At 45.8% G+C, this 21,947-nt stretch overlaps 1 protein-coding gene across 4 annotated transcripts in view; it reads left to right on the forward strand.

Annotated features, from left to right (window-relative positions):
• Positions 1 to 21,947, forward strand: part of Fank1 (fibronectin type III and ankyrin repeat domains 1) — a 107,295-nt gene that overhangs the window by 58,013 nt on the left and 27,335 nt on the right. For all 4 annotated transcript variants that reach the window (XM_063263792.1, XM_039078830.2, XM_006230439.5 and 1 more), the window contains exon 2: positions 11,432 to 11,609. In XM_063263792.1, coding sequence (XP_063119862.1) covers positions 11,432 to 11,609 — 178 coding nt within the window. The remainder of the gene's footprint in view (positions 1 to 11,431; positions 11,610 to 21,947) is intronic.

Consider the following 21,947-nt stretch of genomic DNA (forward strand, 5'->3'; position numbering starts at 1 on the left):
GGCTGTGAAAGGTTGTTCATTTTTTTGCATCTACCCCATAACCTGCTTAGAATGAGTGCGCTTGGGGAGATTATTGTACAGGTACAGAATTTGTTCTTATGTGGTAACTTCATCCAACACTTACTTCTGTTTATCCTTTTGTTTTTATTGTGGATGTTTGTAGCAAGCTGTAAGAAGCAGGGGTCACCAAAGGAGCTCCTTTTGGAAGAGTCAGGGAAATGATACAGGCTGATACGAAGGCAGCCACATGAGTTCTCATTTCTCTAGAACAGTGGTATTGGCTCCTTTGAGGGTTGCATCTCAGATATCCTGCATATCAGATATTTATATTACAATTCACAACAGTAGCAAATTACAGTTATAAAGGAGCAATAAAATAATTTTATGATTGGGTCACAGCATTAGGAAGATTGAGAACCACTGCCCTAGAGCCTCTAGTGACTTTGGAGGTTGATTTTAATTTGGCCTGATGAAGATAATGGTGATGATGATGATGATGAGGAAGCGGAGGAGGAGGGTAGGTGAACCTTTCTCCAGAGCACTTAGCTGGACTATATTCTGTTGCTGGTACAATGATGGGATTTGTTTTTTGTTTAATCGTCACTGGGCAAGTTTCCAGAGTGCATTACTACCAGCAGAAATGGAAGAATAGTCCTTATTCATGATATGATGTCTTCATTGTTCTCTTTGGGCTTTTTCTTGAGGTGTGAATTCACACATCTTGTCTCTTTCCTTTCACTCCATTGGCCACACGGTGATAACTTTCATAAAGGCTGGAGCTGACCATCTCATCTGCCTTGTTCTCAGTACTCCACAGAGGCCCACCACATAATGACATTAAGAAGAGAGGACCAGAGAGCTGGCTTCGCTGGCAAACATGCTTGCCACAGTCTGAGTTCAATCTCCAGAACCCGTGTGAAAAGCCAGGTGCAATGGCGTCACCGTGATGTGCAGCACCTTTATCAAGACGCGAGGCAGAAGCAGGAGGCGAGGCTGGAAGCTCTCAGGCCAGCTAGGCTGGAGAGAGGCCAGAGAAATGAGAGACTGCTCAACAAGGTGGAAGGCAGGGGCCAGTTCCCAGAAGTTTTTCTGGCCTCTACACATGTGCCATAACACATCGGTGCCCTACCTCCCCCACAATGCTGTTTAAAAAGAAAGCAAGGGGTTGGGGATTTAGCTCAGTGGTAGAGCGCTTGCCTGGCAAACGCAAGGCCCTGGGTTCGGTCCCCAGCTCCGAAAAAAAGAAAAAGAAAAAAAAAAAAGAAAGCAAAAGGACAGAGAATATGGACTGGAAGACCCAGAAGGAAGATGGCAGTGAAGGTGGCTCCAGACAGTGGCTGCTGATGCTTTCGGTTTGTACTACAAAGCCTGAGACCGTTTAGAAGAGTTTGGGGAGGTATAGAGGACTCCATTTTATTTATGTGGGTTATAGAGGCTCCTAATTGTGTGACTGATTTCTGTTACTTGATGGGTTGAGAGTTTGTAACAAGCTTCTTGGAAGACAATTTACTAGCTGCTTCCTAGCCCCAGAGCTTAGGAGACTGTTACATCTTGGAGAATGACTCACGTGGGCTCAGCTGAGGCTTTGAACTCTCATGATAGAGGAACATGTCTGCATGTTTCTTTTATTTTTAAAAGGGGTACCTGGCTATCCTGGTATTCAGCATGCAATCCAGACTAACATCAAACTCAAAGCCTTAACCTCCTGTGACATCAGGCTTGGATCTCTTGTGTCTTAGGGTTTTATTGCTGTAAAGAGATACCATGACAGAGACAACTCTCTAAAGGCATTTAGTTGGGACTGGGTTACAATTCCCGAGGTTTAGTCCACTATCATCATGGTGGGAAGTATGGCAGCATGCAGGCAGACATGGTGCTGGAGGAAACAGGAGGAGACTGGATGTGTTTTACACTGGTTGTAGCATAAGCCTCCAATGTTATACACTTCCTCTAACAAGGCCATGCCTCTTAATAGTGCCATTCCCCATGGTCAAACATTCAAACATATGAATCTCTGGGGGCCATACCTATTCAAACCACCATACTGTCATATTGAATGTTAGCGCTTGTGTATTTTTCATAACTACTGATAAATTATAAACAGACAATGTGCATGTGATGGGTCTGATGGCTGTGAGATAAAACGTGGTGTTTCTATTGTGTGTTCAAACTGCTCATTTGTCATGGTTAGATTACCTGCAAGCACATGTAGAGCAGAGCCTCCTATCAGATGAGCTGAAATCAAGCACACATTGAACAATGTGGGAGAGTGGCCACCACCTGGATAGAAACGTCACTGAATCCTCCTGGGTTCAGAGAATCTGGCCTTGATGAGAACACTTGAAGACACTAGGAGTGTAGTTTGCCTAGGCACCCATTGGGTTATAGACACAAAGCAGGATACTGCCTCTGTCTTAGGCACTTTTTCACTGCGGTAGTAAAACTCCATGCCCAGGCGACTTACAGAAAAACGTATTCATTCGCACTTGTGGTTCTGATGGGATGCTTCAGAGAAGCATGTCAGCGGGTCACAGGTATGGCAGCCAGGGCAGGAAGCTGAGAGTTCTCATCCAACCACAAGCATGAAGTAGAGAGAGAAAATGCAAAGTGGCTTGAGGCTTTTCATCCCAAAGTCTTCCCACAGTGACACACCTCCTCCAGCAAGGCTGAACTCCTAAACCTCCACATTCCACCAAATGTGGACCAAGTGTTCAAATGCCCCAGACTATGGAGGACTTCCTCATTCAATGTAGCACAGCCTCCCTCTCTGACTGCCATGCCTGTGACCCACTGACACGCTTCTCTGAAGCATCCTGTCCAAACCATAAGTGCCTAAGACAGAGGCAGGCAGAATTCTTACCCATCTTAGCTTCTGGGTGAGGAACACCCACGCAGGGCCAGCAAAGAGCCACACTTCCTAATGCTAAAGCCAAGAGCACCTGCTGTAGTGGGCACACCTTTAATTTCCATAGTCAGGAGGCATGAGTAGGTGTATGTGTCTCTGGGAAGTCAAGGCTAACCTGGTCTATGAACTCAGTTCTAGGACAGCCAGGGCTTGTAGAAATGCCCTCTTCCTTTCCTTTCCTTTCCTTTCCTTTCCTTTCCTTTCCTTTCCTTTCCTTTCCTTTCCTTTCCTTTTTTCCTTCCTTCCTTCCTTCCTTTTTAAATAAAAAGCTAAGGGCACTTGGGATGAAAATAAGAACAGATTAGACATACTGAATAGCCTCAGGTCGACTGTGTGTGCACGCCACCTGCAGATTCTGCTATACTAGCAGAAAAGTTTCTCCACCGCCTACTTGCATATTAGTCCTCTCATGTGTTCAGACCTTATGGAACCCCACTGTATAAAAATCCAGTGGAAGGCTTGGTGGAATTAAACTTACTTTATCTGTCCTATTTTTAAGGAAAACGAGAAGCCATTATCCCCACATGACTGTTCTGACACGTGAGCTACACTTTCATCCTTCAAACTCCTGCAAACATTTGTGATGCTTTTAAGATGCAGTTGTGGGGCTGGAGAGATGGCTAAGGGGTTAGAGCACTTGTCGCCCTTGCAGAGGACCTGGATTCAATCCGCAGCACCCACATGGTGGTGATAACCATCTGTAACTTCAGTCCGAGGGGATCCTACTCCCTTTTCTGACTTCTGCAGTCGCCAAGCACATACGTGGTGCATGTTTATAATACAGGCAACATGCTCACACATTAAATAAAAAGAGTAAATCTAATAAAAATTAAAAGATCCAACCTGTGGGAATGTTAGTGACCCCCATAGTGTGTTGATTTTGAATGTTTCTGATTAACAGTTGCTATAGTTGCATGACAATGTCATGAGGAATTGTCACACTGTTCATGTAACCTTCCCTCAGGGGGCTGGCATCCCGAGGCCAGGTCACAGATGTCCCTTGCCAGTGAGAGAGGGTTCTTGTGTAGTCAGGTGTATTATCTGGAGAAAAGTTAGGTGACATTTATGCTTCATGGTGTATGTATCTATATGACAAATGGGCTCCCCCCCTTTTATAAATCTTTATAATGCCCCATTTTTGGTGGCCCTAACCATGAAGATCAATTCCAGAGTTTGGACACTCAGCTCTAACTGTATCTTTGAACTGTGGCCTGCAGATTGTCGTGAGGATGCTTTAGGCCTGATAGTCGCTCAGTTACCTTGACTCTTCTCTTGTGATTGGCACATTTCTGTTATCTTAACTACACACTAACAAGTCCCTGTAAAACCTCAGGAAGTAAAGGCCCGGTGCCGCAGAGTGGTTTGCTTAAGCCGCCCTTTTCTATGTTTGGGCTGCAGTTTGTAAGTAATAGTTTTTATCCTGGGATTCTTGTGGCTCAGAGTGAGGTCTCCTGGCCTCTTCTGAGTGATCACAGGACTGCCTGGGGACAGTGAATGGAGCGTCATGATTTCATATTCACTATTTATCACTTGGCAAATGGCGCCAGAGACATAAGATTGTTTTACTTGTCCTGTTTTCAGGTTTGTTTTTATTACAGAGACCATTCATGGCACACGGCACGCATCAGTCACAATTGTCCTTTTGAGGGACATGTGGTTTGTGATTTCATCCTTTCAGTTTTTGGAAGACTTTTAAGAAAAGTTGGGGGGTTGGGGATTTAGCTCAGTGGTAGAGCGCTTGCCTAGGAAGCGCAAGGCCCTGGGTTCGGTCCCCAGCTCCAAAAAAAAAAAAGAACCTAAAAAAAAAAAAAAGAAAAGTTGGAGAATCCCACCAATTGTATAAAGGAACCATAGGAATTGCGTGTGTGTTGCTTTTAATCTTGGAAGTTTTAGAAAAACTTTAAGCCCAAATTTGTGAGATAGGACTGTGAGTCTGGTTATCAAATATGAAACAAACAAAAAGCACATTTCAAAGATCCAATGCTTACACCAAAGCATTCTACATAAAAACAGGGCACTGAGATCGAAGGCTGTAGTTCAGTTGTTAAACTCTTTTATTATTTGTTTTTTTAATGATATTCAATTGTGTGTTTGTGTGTATCCACATGTCTGCCACATGTGTGTGGTGCCCACAGGGCCAAAAGCAGGCTATGGATCTCTCTGTAGTTGTAGATAGAGACAGTTGCAAGCCACGAAGTAGAGGGACTCAGAACCAAATTTGGGTCCCCTCAACATCTCTGCCTGCCTCCATCCTCTGAGCCACTTTTCCAGCCCCTCTGTTGCAGAATTCTTGCTTAACATGCACCACGCCTTGCACTCCACCCCTAACACCAAATGAGCTGGGCTGGATGGTACAAGCTGTATTAGTACTGGAAGGTAGAGGTGGGAGGGTTAGAAGTTCAGGGTCATCTTCAACCACAAAGCTAGTTTGAGGGCAGCCAGGGATGCACAAGACCCTAAGTAAATGAATGAAAGAATGAAGCATCCAGGTTGTGTGTGTGTGTGTGTGTGTGTGTGTGTGTGTGTATATATATATATATATATATATATATATATATATATATATATATATATATATGTGTGTGTGTGTGTGTGTGTGTGTGTGTGTGTGTGTGTGTGTGTGTGTGTGTATGTTGTTGGTGCATTTGCTCTGCAAAAGTTAGAGTTTATAAAACACTTCCTACAAGAGCATTTCTGGTAATAAAAGGGTAACACAAGTTTGAATACAAATAGTTTGGCTCAACAAAAGTGGGCTGGTCAGTATTTGAGTTTTTTAAATGTTAGTTTTTGATCCCTCAAGGCTCAGAGCACATTGCCCAGGAAAGGGTGGAAAGAATGTAAGAATGATGGGAAAAGCTATGAACTGCTGCCCTCTGCATACGATGTGGCAACCAATCCACGAACCCACAGCAGCACTATCTGCAAAAGTCTCTTGCCAGACCAACCAGCCAACGTTCTCGAATGGCTGGAGGCGTGAGCTCATGAAGGCCACTCCTAGCTGAAGAGCTATTGCCGAGTGAGAGCTTCTGGGGAGTCGTTTTCAGGGCTGTGGCCGGTGTAGGCCGCCCATGCCCCACCCCGGTAGACGGCCCTGCACCCATGGGTATGCAGGCAGCACTAACTGCACTTAGTGGGTTATAAAACAAAGTGAAGACAGCATGACGGTGAGAGGGAGAAGTAGGCCATTCTTCAGGGACAGGTTCCTGGGAGAGAGGACCAGCAGATAAGATAAGGAAGATAGGAAAACTGGGGTCACAAGGTCTCGCAGCAGCTATGACTTTATGTCAAGGAATATTACTAAGCCAGCATCTTATATACAGTTTGCCCAGGGAAATGGCAGAGAGTCAACAGGAAACTTTTATACAATAGAAAAAGTTAGCAGGAAGCTAATCAAGCAATGTTACACAAAGGGAACACAGGATATCTCTAATGTGCCACAGATCAGCAGCGGCATTAGGGCTGGTTTCTTAGTATCTGAAATCATAGCTCTCCCAAGGCCCTGGCCCTGGCCCAGGCCATTACTATACTTGCCATGGAAAGAGGTGGAACCTTCGCCCAGCCAGTGGATTAGCCCTCAGGACAGAGACACACGGCTGCAGTCATGGATGTATTGATACTTGCACTTCTAGCTTTGGTCTCAGACTTAGCTGGGCAAATTTTCAAGTGGAGGGACTTGTCCACATCCTGCAACTAAAGGTGGTTTACACTGAGATGTGGCAGCATCTGCCCTGTCACCTCATGGGTTTCATCCAGGAAACCTGCCACGGCAAGGAACTCCTGCCTCTGTCCCTGGGCTCCTGCTCAAGAGCACTTCTCCGTATAGTGACACCAGGTTCACTTGAATAATGGAACTGCCCACTCCTGAATCTGCATTTGACAGCTCTACCTCTGAAACAGCTGTGTTGACAAAGCTTCTCACAGAGCTTTGCCCTGTGCCCTGTACTCTCTCTGCTTCTATTTTTAGGGCAGCCTTTCTTGACTGCAGCCTCTCTCCATTTCTTAAGTCATTCATGAATGAAAACATAACTAACTGAATGAATGAATGAACAAATGAATGAATGAGTGAGTGAATGAATGGAGGCCATGACTGTTCCTAAGGCGTTGAGGTTTTTATTGTAAATGTAAGGGAGAACACAGGCAGAAGTATCTGGGAGAATCCAGACTAAACATGACCAGCGAACTGAACTGTGCCATGTGAGGAAGGGTGGGCAGGACACCAAGAGCACAGGAAACAAAGAGGCCAAAATGGCTGAGGTTATATTGGGGAGAACAGCTGGGAAAGAATAGTCTAGCCCCTGAGCTGGACAGATTAGGGTAGAGGGTGGGGTACACCAGCCAGAATGACTCTGTTATAGGTCCAGGTGATGCTGAGAGAGGCTGGCTGGACAAATAGGTAGTTCAGCCATTTGTCCCAGGCTCGGGACCTAATAGTTTGTAAACCACATATGAAATGTAATGTGCAACTTGAGAGCCCTTAGCTGTTTAGCTGGAAGTAAAGGACGTAGGATTGCTGGAGGTCATGGTCACTGAGTGAAACCAGCGGCATTTGGTGTGTGGTAAAGCCATGGAGATCAGGATTTGTTGTTTAACACACTAGTGTGGAAAGAGGAGAACATGTCTGTGTTTCTGACATAGCTTGTTCATGGCATAGTCCAGCTCCTTCTCTTGAACTAGTTTCCTATAGTCCGGCTGCTGCCCTGCTGGGTGCTGAGGATCGGCCTGCACTCCTCCTCCCGTGTATCCTGTAGTTTATTCAACCACCTGCTTGGCCTCCCTTGCCTCTTTTCTCTTTGGCCAACTTTTCTTGAATATCTTCAAATTCCACTGGGGTTCAAGTTAGTTAGTTCATGAGTTAAACCTGGTCATAAACGAATGATTTTAGGAAATCTAGAGGAGTCAGTAAACAGATTTCTCATCCCAGGGCTGAGTTTTACTCCTGCAGTATGAAGAGGGTTAGAGCCAGAGCGTCTGTGTTCCAACACTGTGTGACCTTGCCTGGTTATTTAGCTTCTCTGTGCTTTAGACTGCTGTTGGTGGAGACAGTAAAAATCTCTACTTTATACCTTTCTTTTGTTTTAAGCCCTCCCAGCTCCTGGCTGGATTTAACAGTGCCTGTGAGTAGGCGCTTGGTAAGTTTTGCTGGCGATGGCAGGTGGAGTTGGCAGCGGGCTAGGCTCCCCAGTTAGAGATCGGGGTCATGACAGGGACTCTTGATGGGGTTGTATGGTGTTAGCAGTGTGAGACCTGGGTGTCTACCTGAAGAGGGGCCTAGAAGAGGGATACAAAAAGGCTGGGATAGGACATATATCTCAGGCAGGTCATGGGGTGGTGCATCTTGCTAAATAAGTTTAGTGTGAAAGCAAAAATACAGTGGGTAATGCATTGATGGTTGGGTTAGCTTGGCTAGCAGTGGTCTTCTGGGTCAAACATGTACATGTATGTATACACATGTGCACGTGTGCATACTCACATGGAGTAAGTGCTGTCCCTGGGCACATGCCATTGCATCTAGGTCATTCCTAAAATAAGCACAATGATACAAACTCCCCAAGCCTCCGCCTTGCCTGAGCCCTGTGCAGGTAGGTCTGTAGCAACGGTGAGAAGTTGTGAGAGTCTGACTCTTATCAGGAGCCAGGGTGTGTGTGACCAGGTCTGGTGGCAGTGGACCTTGTATTTCCAGGTCAAGCTCACTTAGGGAGGTGTCTCATCATTTGTGTCTGCCATTGCTCAGTGGGCATGAGGGTCGAGAATCGGTAATAAATGTGGAGACAGCAACCTCACACCTGTGGATTCACCATGCGACATCTGCGTGGACCCTTATGAGATGTAAGATTAGTTTAGAATTGTTTGTGTTGATTTCTAGTGGGTTAGAAGTCACGTGTCTTTGAATTGGAAATCCGATTTGGCCTTTAGTTGTGGCAGGGGCTCTGGAACTGTCAGCCTTTGATGCATTCTGACATAACAGGGTTTGAAAGGCAAGCAAAGAGCTCAGCAGAGCCATTGGGTCAGGCTCACTTAGGGAGGGGTCTTGTCATTTGTGACCTCGGGAGTTACTGTACTGACCAGCCACACAGGACCAGGACAGAGGACAATGGCCTAAGCTGGCAGACCAATGTGGCCCCTCAGTTTCTCCCAGGTGTGCACATTCAAGAGATTACAGGCAGTAATGCCTCTGAACATATGTGACTATCTTGCTGTGCATATCTGAAGTTCTTTTCCTAAACAAATCTCATAGTAGTGCAAAAGAGACCACTTCCTGCCCTCACCTTGCCTCTGTCCCTTCATGTATATCCAGGTGGCGGACCTACTTCTTTCAATATTTTTAAATTATTATTTATATTTTTAGTAGATGGCATGTTTTGCCTGCATATATCGCTATGTTTGTGCAGTACCGAAGGAGGCCAGACGAGGGCATCATATCTCCTAGGAACTGGAATTACAGAAGGTTGTGGGTGCTTGGAATCAAACTCAGGTTCTCTGGAAAGAGCAGCCAGTGCTCTTGACAGCTGAGCCATCTCTCCAGCCTCGCTCGGTGGACTCCATAGCATGTGCTCATTAGTGATATACACTGCGGCTGCTTGCTACAACTTCCTGTTGATGGTCTAAAAACTTGCTTGTTCCTCTGGGAAACCATGCCACTGTCCGAGAGATGTTATCATTTATAAATAATGTTACTTAATTTTCACAAAACACATTACAGTGAGTTTTTGAGTGTTTCAGAGCATATACATAAACTACCCTGAGCCAGTTTGTTGTGCTTTCCAAATATATAAATATTTGGAAAATAAAGTTAGAAAATAAAGCAACCTGGACCTCCCAGGTTGCTCTTTTCTGTGTCTTCAACTCACTGTCTTCCAGAGATGACCCTTCATATGACTTAGTGTCCTAGCATGGGCACGACAAGAGCAGGTCTGCCTTCTGTGGAGCCATACTGCAGGAGGTGTGGTGTGTTGAGAGAGCAGCTGGCCAGATGTGTGGAATGTTGGCAAAGGAAAATACACAATCATTTCTTGTGGAATAACTGACCAACACACCAGGGATGTGTACCGTAGTTACAAGGCACAGAGGTGCTTAAACCAGGGATTCAGAGATGGTAAATCTGAGGAGACACAAAGTATAGTAGGCAGACAAGGACAAAAGCAGAACAAAGCAAGACAAACAAATGAGCACAGTGAAACACAGCAACCAACATGTAACCCCGTGTGGTGATGACGTGGTTTACGGCCTATAGGGTTCTTTAGGCTTTTAAAACTCAGTGTTTCTTTATTTCTGACCTGAGGAAACCCTCTCAAAACATCTAGCATGGAAATCATTCATTTTATTTTATCTGTGTGTATTTGAGACAGGTTCTTTCTACATAGCCCCCACTGTCCTGGAACTTGCTATGTAGACCAGGCTGGTCTCAAACCACAGAGATCCACATGTGTCTCTGTCTCTTAGTGCTGGAATTAAAAGTGAGTGTTATCATGCCTGGCAAAACCATCCATTCTAAAGGCTGAATTTAACGTTGTAGACCTGGCAAATCATCCATCCATTCCCTTACCAAGGGCTCCCCTTTCCTCGTGAAAACTGCTCTGCTATGATGCAGTTCATGTCCTCATGTCTTTGTCTTCATCACTGTGGCAAAGATCACTACGATGAGTGACCTAGTGAGTAGGACACACATTTTACGTTTTACACACATTTACATCATGCAGCCCATAGTTGTCCTCAAACTCACCGTGGGACTGAAGGTGACCTTGACCTGGCTCTCCTGCCTCCACCTCATGAGTGCCGTGATTACATGTGTGGCACTCAAGTTTGGGCAATGTTGGGGATGGAGCCCTGGGCTCTATGCACACCAGGCAGGCACTCTGCCCTCCAAGCTACATCTCCACTGGCCACGTTTCTCTTCCCATATGCTTCCATAGTGCTCTCTGGCAAGGCTTTGGTTCCTACTTCTCCACAGCCAATGGCTGAGTGTGTCTCCTGATAGTGTCACTTGTAATCAAAACGAGGTCTCCTCAGTGTCTGACTGGACTCGGAGTGAGAGCTTGTTGCTGCTGATCTCTGTGACATCAGGTTGTGGGATGTTGTTCCATGTCCTCTTGGCTATTTGCTTGCTCCGTTTGGCACACAGCTTATCTTTTACCTGGGTCACGACTAGCCTGTTCTTGTTTAAATAGTGCTAATCATATGGAATAGACATCAAGCCTTTGTTGTCTGTTATAAATAAAATATTAGACCAAATATGGTGTTCATGTCTTGGCTCTCTCTGTGACCCAGTTCACCAAAAGATGATAGCAGCTCATGGAGTCTCATTCTTAAAGATTCAACTATTTGCTGGGCCACAGTAACCTGCCTCCTGGAAGGGTCATGGTGAATCGTAGTAGCAGTAGACCAGTTTAGTTGCCTTCGGGAGTGTCAAGGGGCTTACGTGCAGGTGTTCACCTTTACCTGAGTGTTCAATGTGTGGGAGTCAGCTGGGTTACTGGCAGCTCTGACCTTCTGGAAACAGGGCCCTGAACTCCATATTTCTTTTTTCAGAAATCGTGCCACTCCTAAGGCCCCATCCTCCTGTTGTGGGCAAGGTGACTCATCACAGCATCGAACTGTACTGGGATCTGGAAAAGAGAGAGAAACGGCAAGGACCACAGGAGCAGTGGCTTAGGTTCTCCATTGAAGAGGAGGACCCCAAGATGCACAACTACGGTGTCATTTACACGTAGGTACAGGCGCAGCTGCTCACACTTCTTTCTTTCTTCACTGTAGAATGGTTTCCTAGGTCACCAAGAACCCCCTGGCACCTCTGAGGTTAAGGGCTGAATCCATGGACTCTTGGTATGAGCATTAGTGGGACACACATTTTACAGGGTATCATGCAGCCCATAGTTGTCCTCAAACTCACTATGGAGCTGAAGGTGACCTTGACCTGGCTCTCCTGCCTCCACCTTGTGAGTGCTGTGATTACATGTGTGGCACTCAAGTTAGTGCAATGTTGGGGATAGTGGGAACGAACCCCTATAACTGAGAGCTTCTTTGACTCCAGAAGTAGGCTAGTGTATTTGCCTATGGCAACAATGCAGAGCTGGATAGACAAGTTAGCAGGTTGATGTGAGCTGTGGTTCCCATCGGGCTGTTCTGTGTGTGGATGCCAGGTGAAGCACCTCTAGTCCACACCAGCTGACTGCTCTAATCTCGTCTGACCTAGCTGTCCTCTTCTCAACTCTTTCTACCCAGAATGGCCTCCATTTCAGCCTGGAGGCCGGGTGTGCCTCACATCAGGGCCTTGCTTGTTAGTCTCTTGAGCATTTTCTTCTGATTTAATTGGCCACATCCTTCCCAGGATATGAACCCTAAATGAAGTTCCCTCCTCCATACTCCCTTCTTGCTCTAAAGGCCACAAAGTTTGCCAGTCCACACGCCCTGCCTGCAGCCTTACCTCAGATCCCCATTGAGGCGCTCACAAGTGCCGCGCTGGGGCCCTCCCATGTGGTGGCTTGTTCTATTGGGTCTCCCCACCAATATTTAGGCACAATGGGAGATGGGCCAGACTTCTGGCTTGTGCAGTACTCTGTCCCAGTTCCTAGACCACTGCTGGCAGGCTGCAGGCCCTTGCAGAGTTATGGCTTTTACACAAACAAAGTGCCATGGAAGGGGACTCCTTGTCTTCATGTTAGCACTGCCTTAACTTCCCTTGGCTGCTCAGCTCTTTGCAGTGTGGCCTTGCTTAGCCTTTGCTGTAGGTGCCACAAGGATTGGCACAGCAGAGCCTCCCCTACCGTTCACTGGTGCCCGGGACACAGTAGTGCAGTAAGTCACAGGCAGACACCGGCAATGACGCGGTCAGGATCTAGGATGCTTTGTCAGGTGCTTGTCTGGCCTTTCCTCCGGAGGCATTATACCCAAGTGCTGGTGTGGGGACGTGGGGACAGCCTGGATGGTGATGACGTGTATCTGGTCTCATGTCACACTGTCCCCTTCTTCCCTTCCCAGTGTTATTCTTCCCTCCACTCCACCCTTTAGTTGTTACCTAAGTAACATCCTGATATTTGAGAAGCATTTCTCTGTATTCAAACAGAAATAGCATTATCTGAAATATAGTTACCATATGAAAATAATTTTGGACCCTGAATCCCTGACTCAGTTAGGTTTCTATTGTGATAAGGACCATGGTCAAAAGCAACTTGGGGAGGAAGAGGCTTACTTCAGCTCACAGTTCCACACCACAGTCCATCATGGGGGAAGTCAGAGCAGGAACCTGGAGGCAGGAGCTGTTGCAGAGGTCATGGAGGGGAGGGGTGCTGCTTACAGGCTCGCTCCTCATGCTTGCTCTTCTTGCTTTCTTACACTCTCAGGACCACCTACCTAGGACTAGCACCGCCCACAGTGGGCATGGGCTCTTCTACATCAATCATTGATCAAAAAAACCAAACCAAACCAAACCAAAACCAACCAAATAAAATGCCCCATAGACTTTCCTGTAGGATATCTGGTCAAACATGTTCTCAACTGACTTGAGCTTATGTCAAATTGACAGAAAATAGCCATGGTTTTTAAAAATCATGTCACATGGTCTATTGTGAAGTCAATTTCCTTTTAAATGCATATATACATAATATAAAATGTATTTTGGGGATGGAGAGATGGCTCAGCGGTTAAGAGCACTGACTGCTCTTCCAGAGGTCCCGAGTTCAAATCCCAGCAACCACATGGTGGCTCATAACCATCTGTAATGAGATCTGACGCTCTCTTCTGGTGTGTCTGAAGACAGCTACAGTGTACTTACATATAATAAATAAACAAATCTTTAAAAAATGTATTTTGTGTGTGTGTGTGTGTGTGTGTGTGTGTGTGTGTGTGTGTATGTGTGTGTGTTTGTGCAGGTATACCTACCCATGGTGGCCAGAGGAGCATGTTGAGTGCCCTGCTTTTTCATTTTAGCCCCTATTCCATTGAAACAAGTTCCTTCATTGACAGCCAGCTTGCCCTCTGGCAATGACTGCCTGCTCACTGGCCAGCAAACCCCAACTGTCCTCCTGTCTTTCCCTACCCCAGTGCTGGCACTCCAGGTGTGTGGGGCCACAGCCAGCTTTCTAATGTAGGTGCTAGGGATCTGAACTCAGGTCCTGATGCTTTTATGACAAATGCTCTTTTCACCCACTGAACTGTCTTTCTCATCCTTAAATTATATTTTAAGTCTTTTTTTTAATGGAGGAAGAAAAAGACAGAGTCTTTAACTTGTCTGACTTGTGCATGGCCAGAGCCTGGGGAACTGTCCTGGCTATGTTCTTTTGCCACTTCTTGGCTTGCCTGCCCTCCCTCCCTTCTTTTTATACCAAGTGCCCAAGGTTTATTTAGAGAGACACCAGTCACACGCTCCAGCCTTCAGCTAACATAGGGTCTGCCTCATTCACCTTGACCCCAGAAACCTGGCTGTGGTCTGGCCAGAGAACAGTTTGGGTAGTGGTCTGCCATCCAGAGCTGGTGGCATCACCTGAACTGGCTCCAAGGGCTTTTTGGTGAAAGGTTTTATCCCTTGAAAAGTGTGCACTTGTATCTGCCCACTAGGTGGCAGGCTTGGACTGCAGCAGTCCTACCTCATTTGTCTCCTTCCGCACCTCATTCTATCATTAAAGCTGGCAGATGCCTTCCTTACTAAGATGGTTATCTAGTGCACACTGTGGCCTTGGGTGCTTCCTCCTGCCCTGGAAGTTTGGCTCTGGTCCATCAGCACACTGTAGTCTGCATCACTGGAGTGGTCTTTGGCTTGGGTTTCCCTTATAGTTCTCAGAAGTACAGTTACCTAGTTTTGTGGGTTTCCCCCTCTGCTCTCCTTCACAAGGCCAAGGCATTCTGCTCCATTTCTGTCTGTTTTCCTATGTGTCCTAGTCCCTGAACTGCCCAGGATTTGCTGGTGAGATGAGTCTCCTTGCTCTCTGCCTCTTCTTTCTACCCTGAAGACTGATTTTTTTTCTCTCTCTCTCATTTGTAATATCATCCTAAGTGGGTCTTCTTTGCATGGAGGATGAAGGCCATGCTCCCTAGGGTGTTGTTTCATCATGTTCCACATGTGTGCACAAATGTGCATGTATACACATTTGTGTTGTCTGTCTCTTTGTATGGTATACATGATGCATGTGTGTGTGTGCAGCTTGCTCACAGCTGCTTGATTACCTCTTATTTCAGAGCACAAACTTTCTCTGATGTAGGGGCTTCCTGTGTTTTGAATATGCCTTGGCATCCTCTCTGTGTGGTTCTTGTTCTCCCCCATCACTCTGTCCCCTCGTCCTGCCAATGTAACATTCCCCATCATCTGAAAGGCTCCCTTGCTGTCTTCCTGTTGCCCTTCCTTGCTGTGACAGTTGCCACCCTCTTATGCTTTTTATCCACATCTTCTTCATATATTACTGAGTGCCTATGACACTGCAAACACTGTTCCAAAAGCCAGAGATGTGACACTGGAGTCACATAGGAATTCCTCATATTGAGAACGCCTGATAAGTGAACATGCAAGTGAACATGCACAGGGTGTCAGGGTCCTAAGGAGGAAAGCATGGGGCAGGTTAGGGGTCTGGGACCTGGATTAAGGGCCTGAAGCAAGTGTGGGGTGGGACTTTCCAAGCCAAAGCAGTGCCAAACAGGGAAGGTCGTGGAGGATGTGGAGGAGTATTGGTGAGGTTGACAAGGTAGCAAGAGGTAACCAGGTGGCTGTGACTTACCCAGAGAGCACTGGCTTTTACTAGAAAGAGGTTGGGGGAAGCAAATAAAGTTGTTAATCCAGAAGAGGCAGGGTCTATACGGTCTATGATGGCCACTGTGACTGCCTAAGATGAGGCCGTGGGAGGAGGGGCAGTAGGCAGCAGAGAGGGTTAATCAGGAAGTTTGTGTGATAAATGAAGGGGGAGAGAGAGCAGGACAGTGTGTGAACTGGTTGAACACAGGATGCTTTTAATGGTAGATTTAAAGCATTTGCTAGTGGATCTAGGCTCAGGTCTGTGGTCCCAGGTGTTTGGGAGGCTGAGACAGGGGTGGGTGGTGGGTGAATGTGGGTTTCACTTGAGGCCAGGAGATGGGGACCAGCCTAGACAGAATTCCAAGGCTTTATCTCAAAATCCAAAACAGAATGCCTTAAAATTTGCCAGTGCATTAGACCTCTATTGAATGAATGTCAACAAGCAAGGGAGACTGTGTGTAGACTTGCATGTGTACATGAGCACTTACCACACACACTCTCACGGGCATGCCCACCCATCTCTTAGGGGACCAACCCTTCCCAAACCATAGTGAGGATGCTCACTTATCGATATAGTCTACCTCTTCCTAAGAATAACCTGATCCACCTTTATTTTCTGGATTATAATTTTCAGCCCATGTAGTATTTCAGGACATTTATTCTGCTTGTCTAGAGAGTTCACATTGTGGTGAGTGTATTTATGTTTTTTAAAATTCAAATGTTTTTCTTTATGCCATCAGAACCATTTTTTATTATCTCATATTAGTGTATAACCGACTGTGTGTCCATCTGTCTGTCTCTCAGCTGGCCTGTGATGGCCCTGGCCTCTGCTCCATGGACTTTGGCGGGTGCAGTAGTGCGTCTGTTGGCTGGAAGCTGGCATGTAGGACCCTTCCTAGACTTTTTTCTCTCCATCACTGCCTGCCACTGTCCACGGGCTCCATCTTGCCATGAGGCCTCTCTACAGCAGGGAATTCGAGTTTTCCATGGCGGCTAACTCCCAACGGCACCAGTGTGAAAGTGACAGGCTTCTCATCCCCCAACCTCAGCGTCACCGAGCTCCCTTCCTGCCACCGTCCTCCCATCCCAGGGCACAGGGTTAGACCCTTGCCTGTGTGTCTGCACTGACGGATGGGCTGGCCTTGCCAACCGTGCACCTTCTTTGAGTGAAGAGGGGTGGCTTTACAAATAAAGGATACCAGAATGGAGCTGAATTTGACAACAGAAGGCAGGGAACAGGGCCTGATGTTAGAGAGGTCTAATGCTCAGATTATTATTATTTTTGGCTCTGTTGGGTTTTGGTGCCTGAAGTAATTTGTGGTGCAAGTTACTAATTTCTCCTGGAATCTCAATGTTGGAGGAGCACCAAGGAGAAAGGGTTTTGGTAAACGTGGAGTTGGGTGATGTAGCTGGATCTCATTGGAGCATCTTTCCTCGAATGCCTGGATCTGACATACCCTGTGTACATTCTGCTTGAGCCTTTCATCCTGGGGCTGACCTTTGAACCTTACGTTTCATTCTGACATTTCTTGTCTGTCATAGAAGTCAGAGAGACCTTCCTGGCAGTACACCATGCAACCCTCTCTTCTTCCACCCATCATTCCCCATGCAGGGGAATAAGCTCAGGAGGAAATCAGACTATAGACTCTGGATGGGATGGGGACAGGAAGGGCTTCACCCAGGGTCAGGGCAGCTCTGTTCTGTAGCTACCCCTCTAATGCCACACCTTGGAAAAGAGACTGATTTTTCTAGTGGGCTTTGGGGATGAATAAATGAGGCCTTGAGTAACAGCTGAGGACTGTATTTATTCTGCAGCCATGTGTGTCCAGGCAAGCTTCTCTCAGCCACGATACTGACTCCAGGAGATAAGGCCTGCAGGATGGTGAATGATTTAACTCAGTCTTGAACTCATCTGGGGCTGCCTGGCCCAACACCTTGCAACAAATGGGCATGGGATAAGTTTGAATTGTACAGAACTTAACTTGTGTGTAAATATTTAGGTTGGACACAAACATCCTTGTACAGTTTGCATAGTAATGTATGGCTTTGGCCTCTGCAGAAGCTCTGCTGAGGAGGAGAGAAAGGACAGCAAGCAGTGGTAAGCTTGCATGCATGGAGTCATGGGAAGTATACTGAAGGGAAAAAAGCAAGAGAGCAGTGAAGTGGAGAGAAAAAGAATTAGAGATAGTGTGATGCCTCATCCAAGGTCAAGCCTTTGAAGCACAAGCAAAGACAAACTTAGTTAGATACAGCATTGAAATAGGGACACTTGGGATCTACTCAAAGCCCAGGAAAGACTTCTGGTAGGAGAATGAAACTGAAAATTGAGGCATATTTTGAGCTACATGCCATCCTGTCCCCTTTGAAGGCTTGGTGTCTTAAAATGCGCACCAAAGCAGAGCCATCCCCTCCACTTTCCTCATAGCAGACACCTGGCATCTCCCTGCACCTTCTGGTTCCAGCATCCTCAGAGAAGGCCAGGGCAGGGCAGCCGGCCAGCCACTGCACTGTTTTCCAGTTCTCATTTCTAAGCTCCCGATTACAGAATTCAGACATCTTTCCCTAGAGTCATGGGATCTTCACTGCAAGCCTCTAGTCAACTTCTACCATAGAAACCTTCAACTCCTGTTGCCCACCAGCATTCCTCGGTGAACTTATTTATGATGTAAGATGTTAGAGTTGTTTTGTATTGTGGTGCCTGACTTCCTAGCTAAACTGATTTGCTTTGGAGCAGCGAACCATCATTGGCTTGACTTCAGAGCAGCGAACCATCATTGGCTTGACTTCGGAGCAGCGAACCATCATTGGCCTGTTCCCTGCAGTGTTTTGCTTGCTGTAGAGGCAATAGCTATCAGCGTCAGCCTTGAAGACTATTTGAAACTCACATGTGTGCAATAATCTTTTAAATGTGAAACTTTGTCGTCTGAATATGAATTTTATGGGTTAGTATGATTTTTCACTAAGCACAGTGTTATGTGAAACGTTTTTTTTTTTTTTTGTGGGGAGTATAAACAAATGTTTATTTATTCTAGATACCAATGACACACTATGGGAACAATTTTATTAAAAAGAAACTTGGTGAACCAGTGAGATCGTTGTTTTTTTTTTTTCTAGGAGGGTGTGGGAGGGGTTGGGTATAGGCACATGGAGGACTCAGAGGCAGTTGTGACAAAGGTACTGACTGACAAAAGCTGCAATCTTGAAGCTCTGAGAAACTTTTAGGCAGATCTGCAGGTCAGAGAGTCTCTACTTAGGCAGCTTAGGTGATGGGAAAGTTCCTTTGTCTTGTATCCAGGCTGTCAGGAAAATTCCTCCCCTAGCCTTCTGAATCTTACTCGTTTCAGGAACTTGCTAAGACTTGTGAGTTATTTGCTTCCAGAGACTCACGAGCCTTCCCCATTCCTTTCTGGATGGAATGTTTTAATTAGAAGGAAATTGCTACACCACACCTGGCTAGACCAGATGGGGCAAAGAGGTTACATGCCACAAAGGTATGGATCTGTGACCATACCAATAAACAAGGATCAGCATTCAAAGTCGCTTCCACCTGTTGTTACCTGCTGTTGGGAAATGCTGCCTAGGTGACCTGGCATGCAGGCAAGGCAAAAGCTACATGATGTAAAACTGAAAACCCTTGAATAAAAGTGAAGACCCAGAAATGAACCCACACACCTATGGTCACTTGATTTTTGACAAAGAAGCTAAAGCCATCCAGTGGGAAAAAGATACCATTTTCAACAAATGGTGCTGGTTCAACTGGAGGTCAGCATGTAGAAGAATGCAAATCAATCCATTCTTATCTCCCTGTACAAAGCTCAAGTCCAAGTGGATCAAGGACTTCCACATAAAACCAGATACACTGAAACTAATAGAAGAGAAAGTGGGGAAACATCTCGAACACATGGGCACTGGAGAAAATTTCCTGAACAAAACACCAATGACTTATGCTCTAAGATCAAGAATCAGCAAATAGAACCTCATAAAATTGCAAAGCTTCTGTAAGGCAAAAGACACTGTCAATAGGACAAAATGGCAACCAACAGATTGGAAAAAGATTTTTACCAATCCTACATCCTCTAGAGGGCTAATATCCAATGTATACAAAGAACTCAAGGAGTTAGACTACAGAGAATCAAATAACCCTATTAAAAATGGGATACAGAGCTAAACAGAGAATTCTCAACTGAGGAATATCGAATGGCCAAGAAGCACCTAAAGAAATGTTCAACTCCTCCATTGTTGGTGGGATTGCAGACTGGTACAACTATTCTGGAAATCAGTCTGGAGGTTCCTCAGAAAATTGGACATTGAACTGCCTGAGGATCCAGCTACACCTCTCTTGGGCATATACCCAAAAGATGCCCCAACATATAAAAAAGACACGTGCTCCACTATGTTCATCGCAGCCTTATTTATAATAGCCAGAAGCTGGAAAGAACCCAGATGCCCTTCAACAGAGGAATGGATACAGAAAATGTGGTACATCTACACAATGGAATATTACTCAGCTATCAAAAATAATGACTTTATGAAATTCGTAGGCAAATGGTTAGAACTGGAAAATATCATCCTGAGTGAGGTAACCCAATCACAGAAAAACACACATGGTATGCACTCATTGATAAGTGGCTATTAGCCCAAATGGTTGAATTACCCTAGATGCCTAGAACAAATGAAACTCAAGACGGATGATCAAAATGTGAATGCTTCACTCCTTCTTTAAAAGGGGAACAAGAATACCCTTGGCAGGGAATAGAGAGGCAAAAATTAAAACAGACACAGAAGGAACACCCATTCTGCCCCACATGTGGCCCATACATATACAGCCATTCAATTAGACAAGATGGATGAAGCAAAGAAGTGCAGGCCGACAGGAGCCGGATGTAGATCGCTCCTGAGAGACACAGCCAGAATACAGCAAATACAGAGGCGAATGCCAGCAGCAAACCACTGAACTGAGAATGGGACCCCCGTTGAAGGAATCAGAGAAAGAACTGGAAGAGCTTGAAGGAGCTCGGGACCCCTTATGAACAACAATGCCAAGCAACCAGAGCTTCCAGGGACTAAGCCACTACCTAAAGACTATACATGGACTGACCCTGGACTCTGACCTCATAGGTAGCAATGAATATTCTAGTAAGATCACCAGTGGAAGGGGAAGCCCTTGGTCCTACTAAGACTGAACCCCCAGTGAACGTGATTGTTGGGGGGAGGGCGGCAATGGGGGGAGGATGGGGAGGGGAACACCCATAAAGAAGGGGAGGGGGGATTAGGGGGATGTTTGCCCAGAAACCAGGAAAGGGAATAACACCTGAAATGTAAATAAGAAATACTCAAGTTAATAAAAAAAAAAGAGAAATGTTCAACATCCTTACTCATCTGGGAAATGCAAATCAAAACAATCCTGAGATTCCGCCTCACACCAGTCAGAATGGCTAAAATAAAAAAACTCAGGTGACAACAGATGCTGGCGAAGATGTGCAGAGAGAGGAACACTCCTCCATTGCTGGTGGGATTGCAAGCTGGTACAACCACTGTGAAAATCAGTCTGGCAGTTCCTCAGAAAATTGGACATAGTACTACCTGAGGACCCAGCTATACCAGTCCTGGGCATATACCCAAAAGATGCTCCAACATATAACAAGAACACATGCTCCACTATGTTTATAGCAGGCTTATTTATAATAGCCAGAAGCTAGAAAGAACCCAGATGTCCCTCAACAGAGGAATGGACAGAAAATGTGGTACATTTACGCAATGGAGTACTACTCAGGTATTAAAACAATGACTTTGTGAAATTCTTAGGCAAATGGATGGATCTAGAAAATATCATCCTGAGTGAAGTAACCCAGTCACAAAAGAACATACACCGTATGTACTCACTGATAAGTGGATATTAGCTCAAAAGCTCAGAATACTCAAGATACAATTCATAGACCATATGAAGCTCAAGAAGAAGAAAAACCAAAGTGTGGATGCTTCTGTATTCCTTAGAAGGGGGAACAAATACTCAAGGGAGGAAAACGAAGATAAAGTTTGGAACAAAGACTGAAGGAAAGGTCATCCAGAGACTGCCCCACCTGGGGATCCATCCCATATACAGACACCAAACCCAGACAATATTGCAGATGCCAAGAAGTGCTTGCTGACAGGAGCCTGATATAGCTGTCTCCTGGGAGACTCTGCCAGAATCTGACAACTACAGAGGTTGCAGCCAACCATTGGACTGAGCCTGGGTCCCCAGTGGAGGAGTTAGGGAAAGGACTGAAGGAACTGAAGGGGTTTGAAACCCATAGGAAGAACAACAATATCAACCAGTCAGACCCC

This window comes from Rattus norvegicus, chromosome 1 (assembly GCF_036323735.1).
Source record: "Rattus norvegicus strain BN/NHsdMcwi chromosome 1, GRCr8, whole genome shotgun sequence".
Taxonomy (NCBI): domain Eukaryota; kingdom Metazoa; phylum Chordata; class Mammalia; order Rodentia; family Muridae; genus Rattus; species Rattus norvegicus.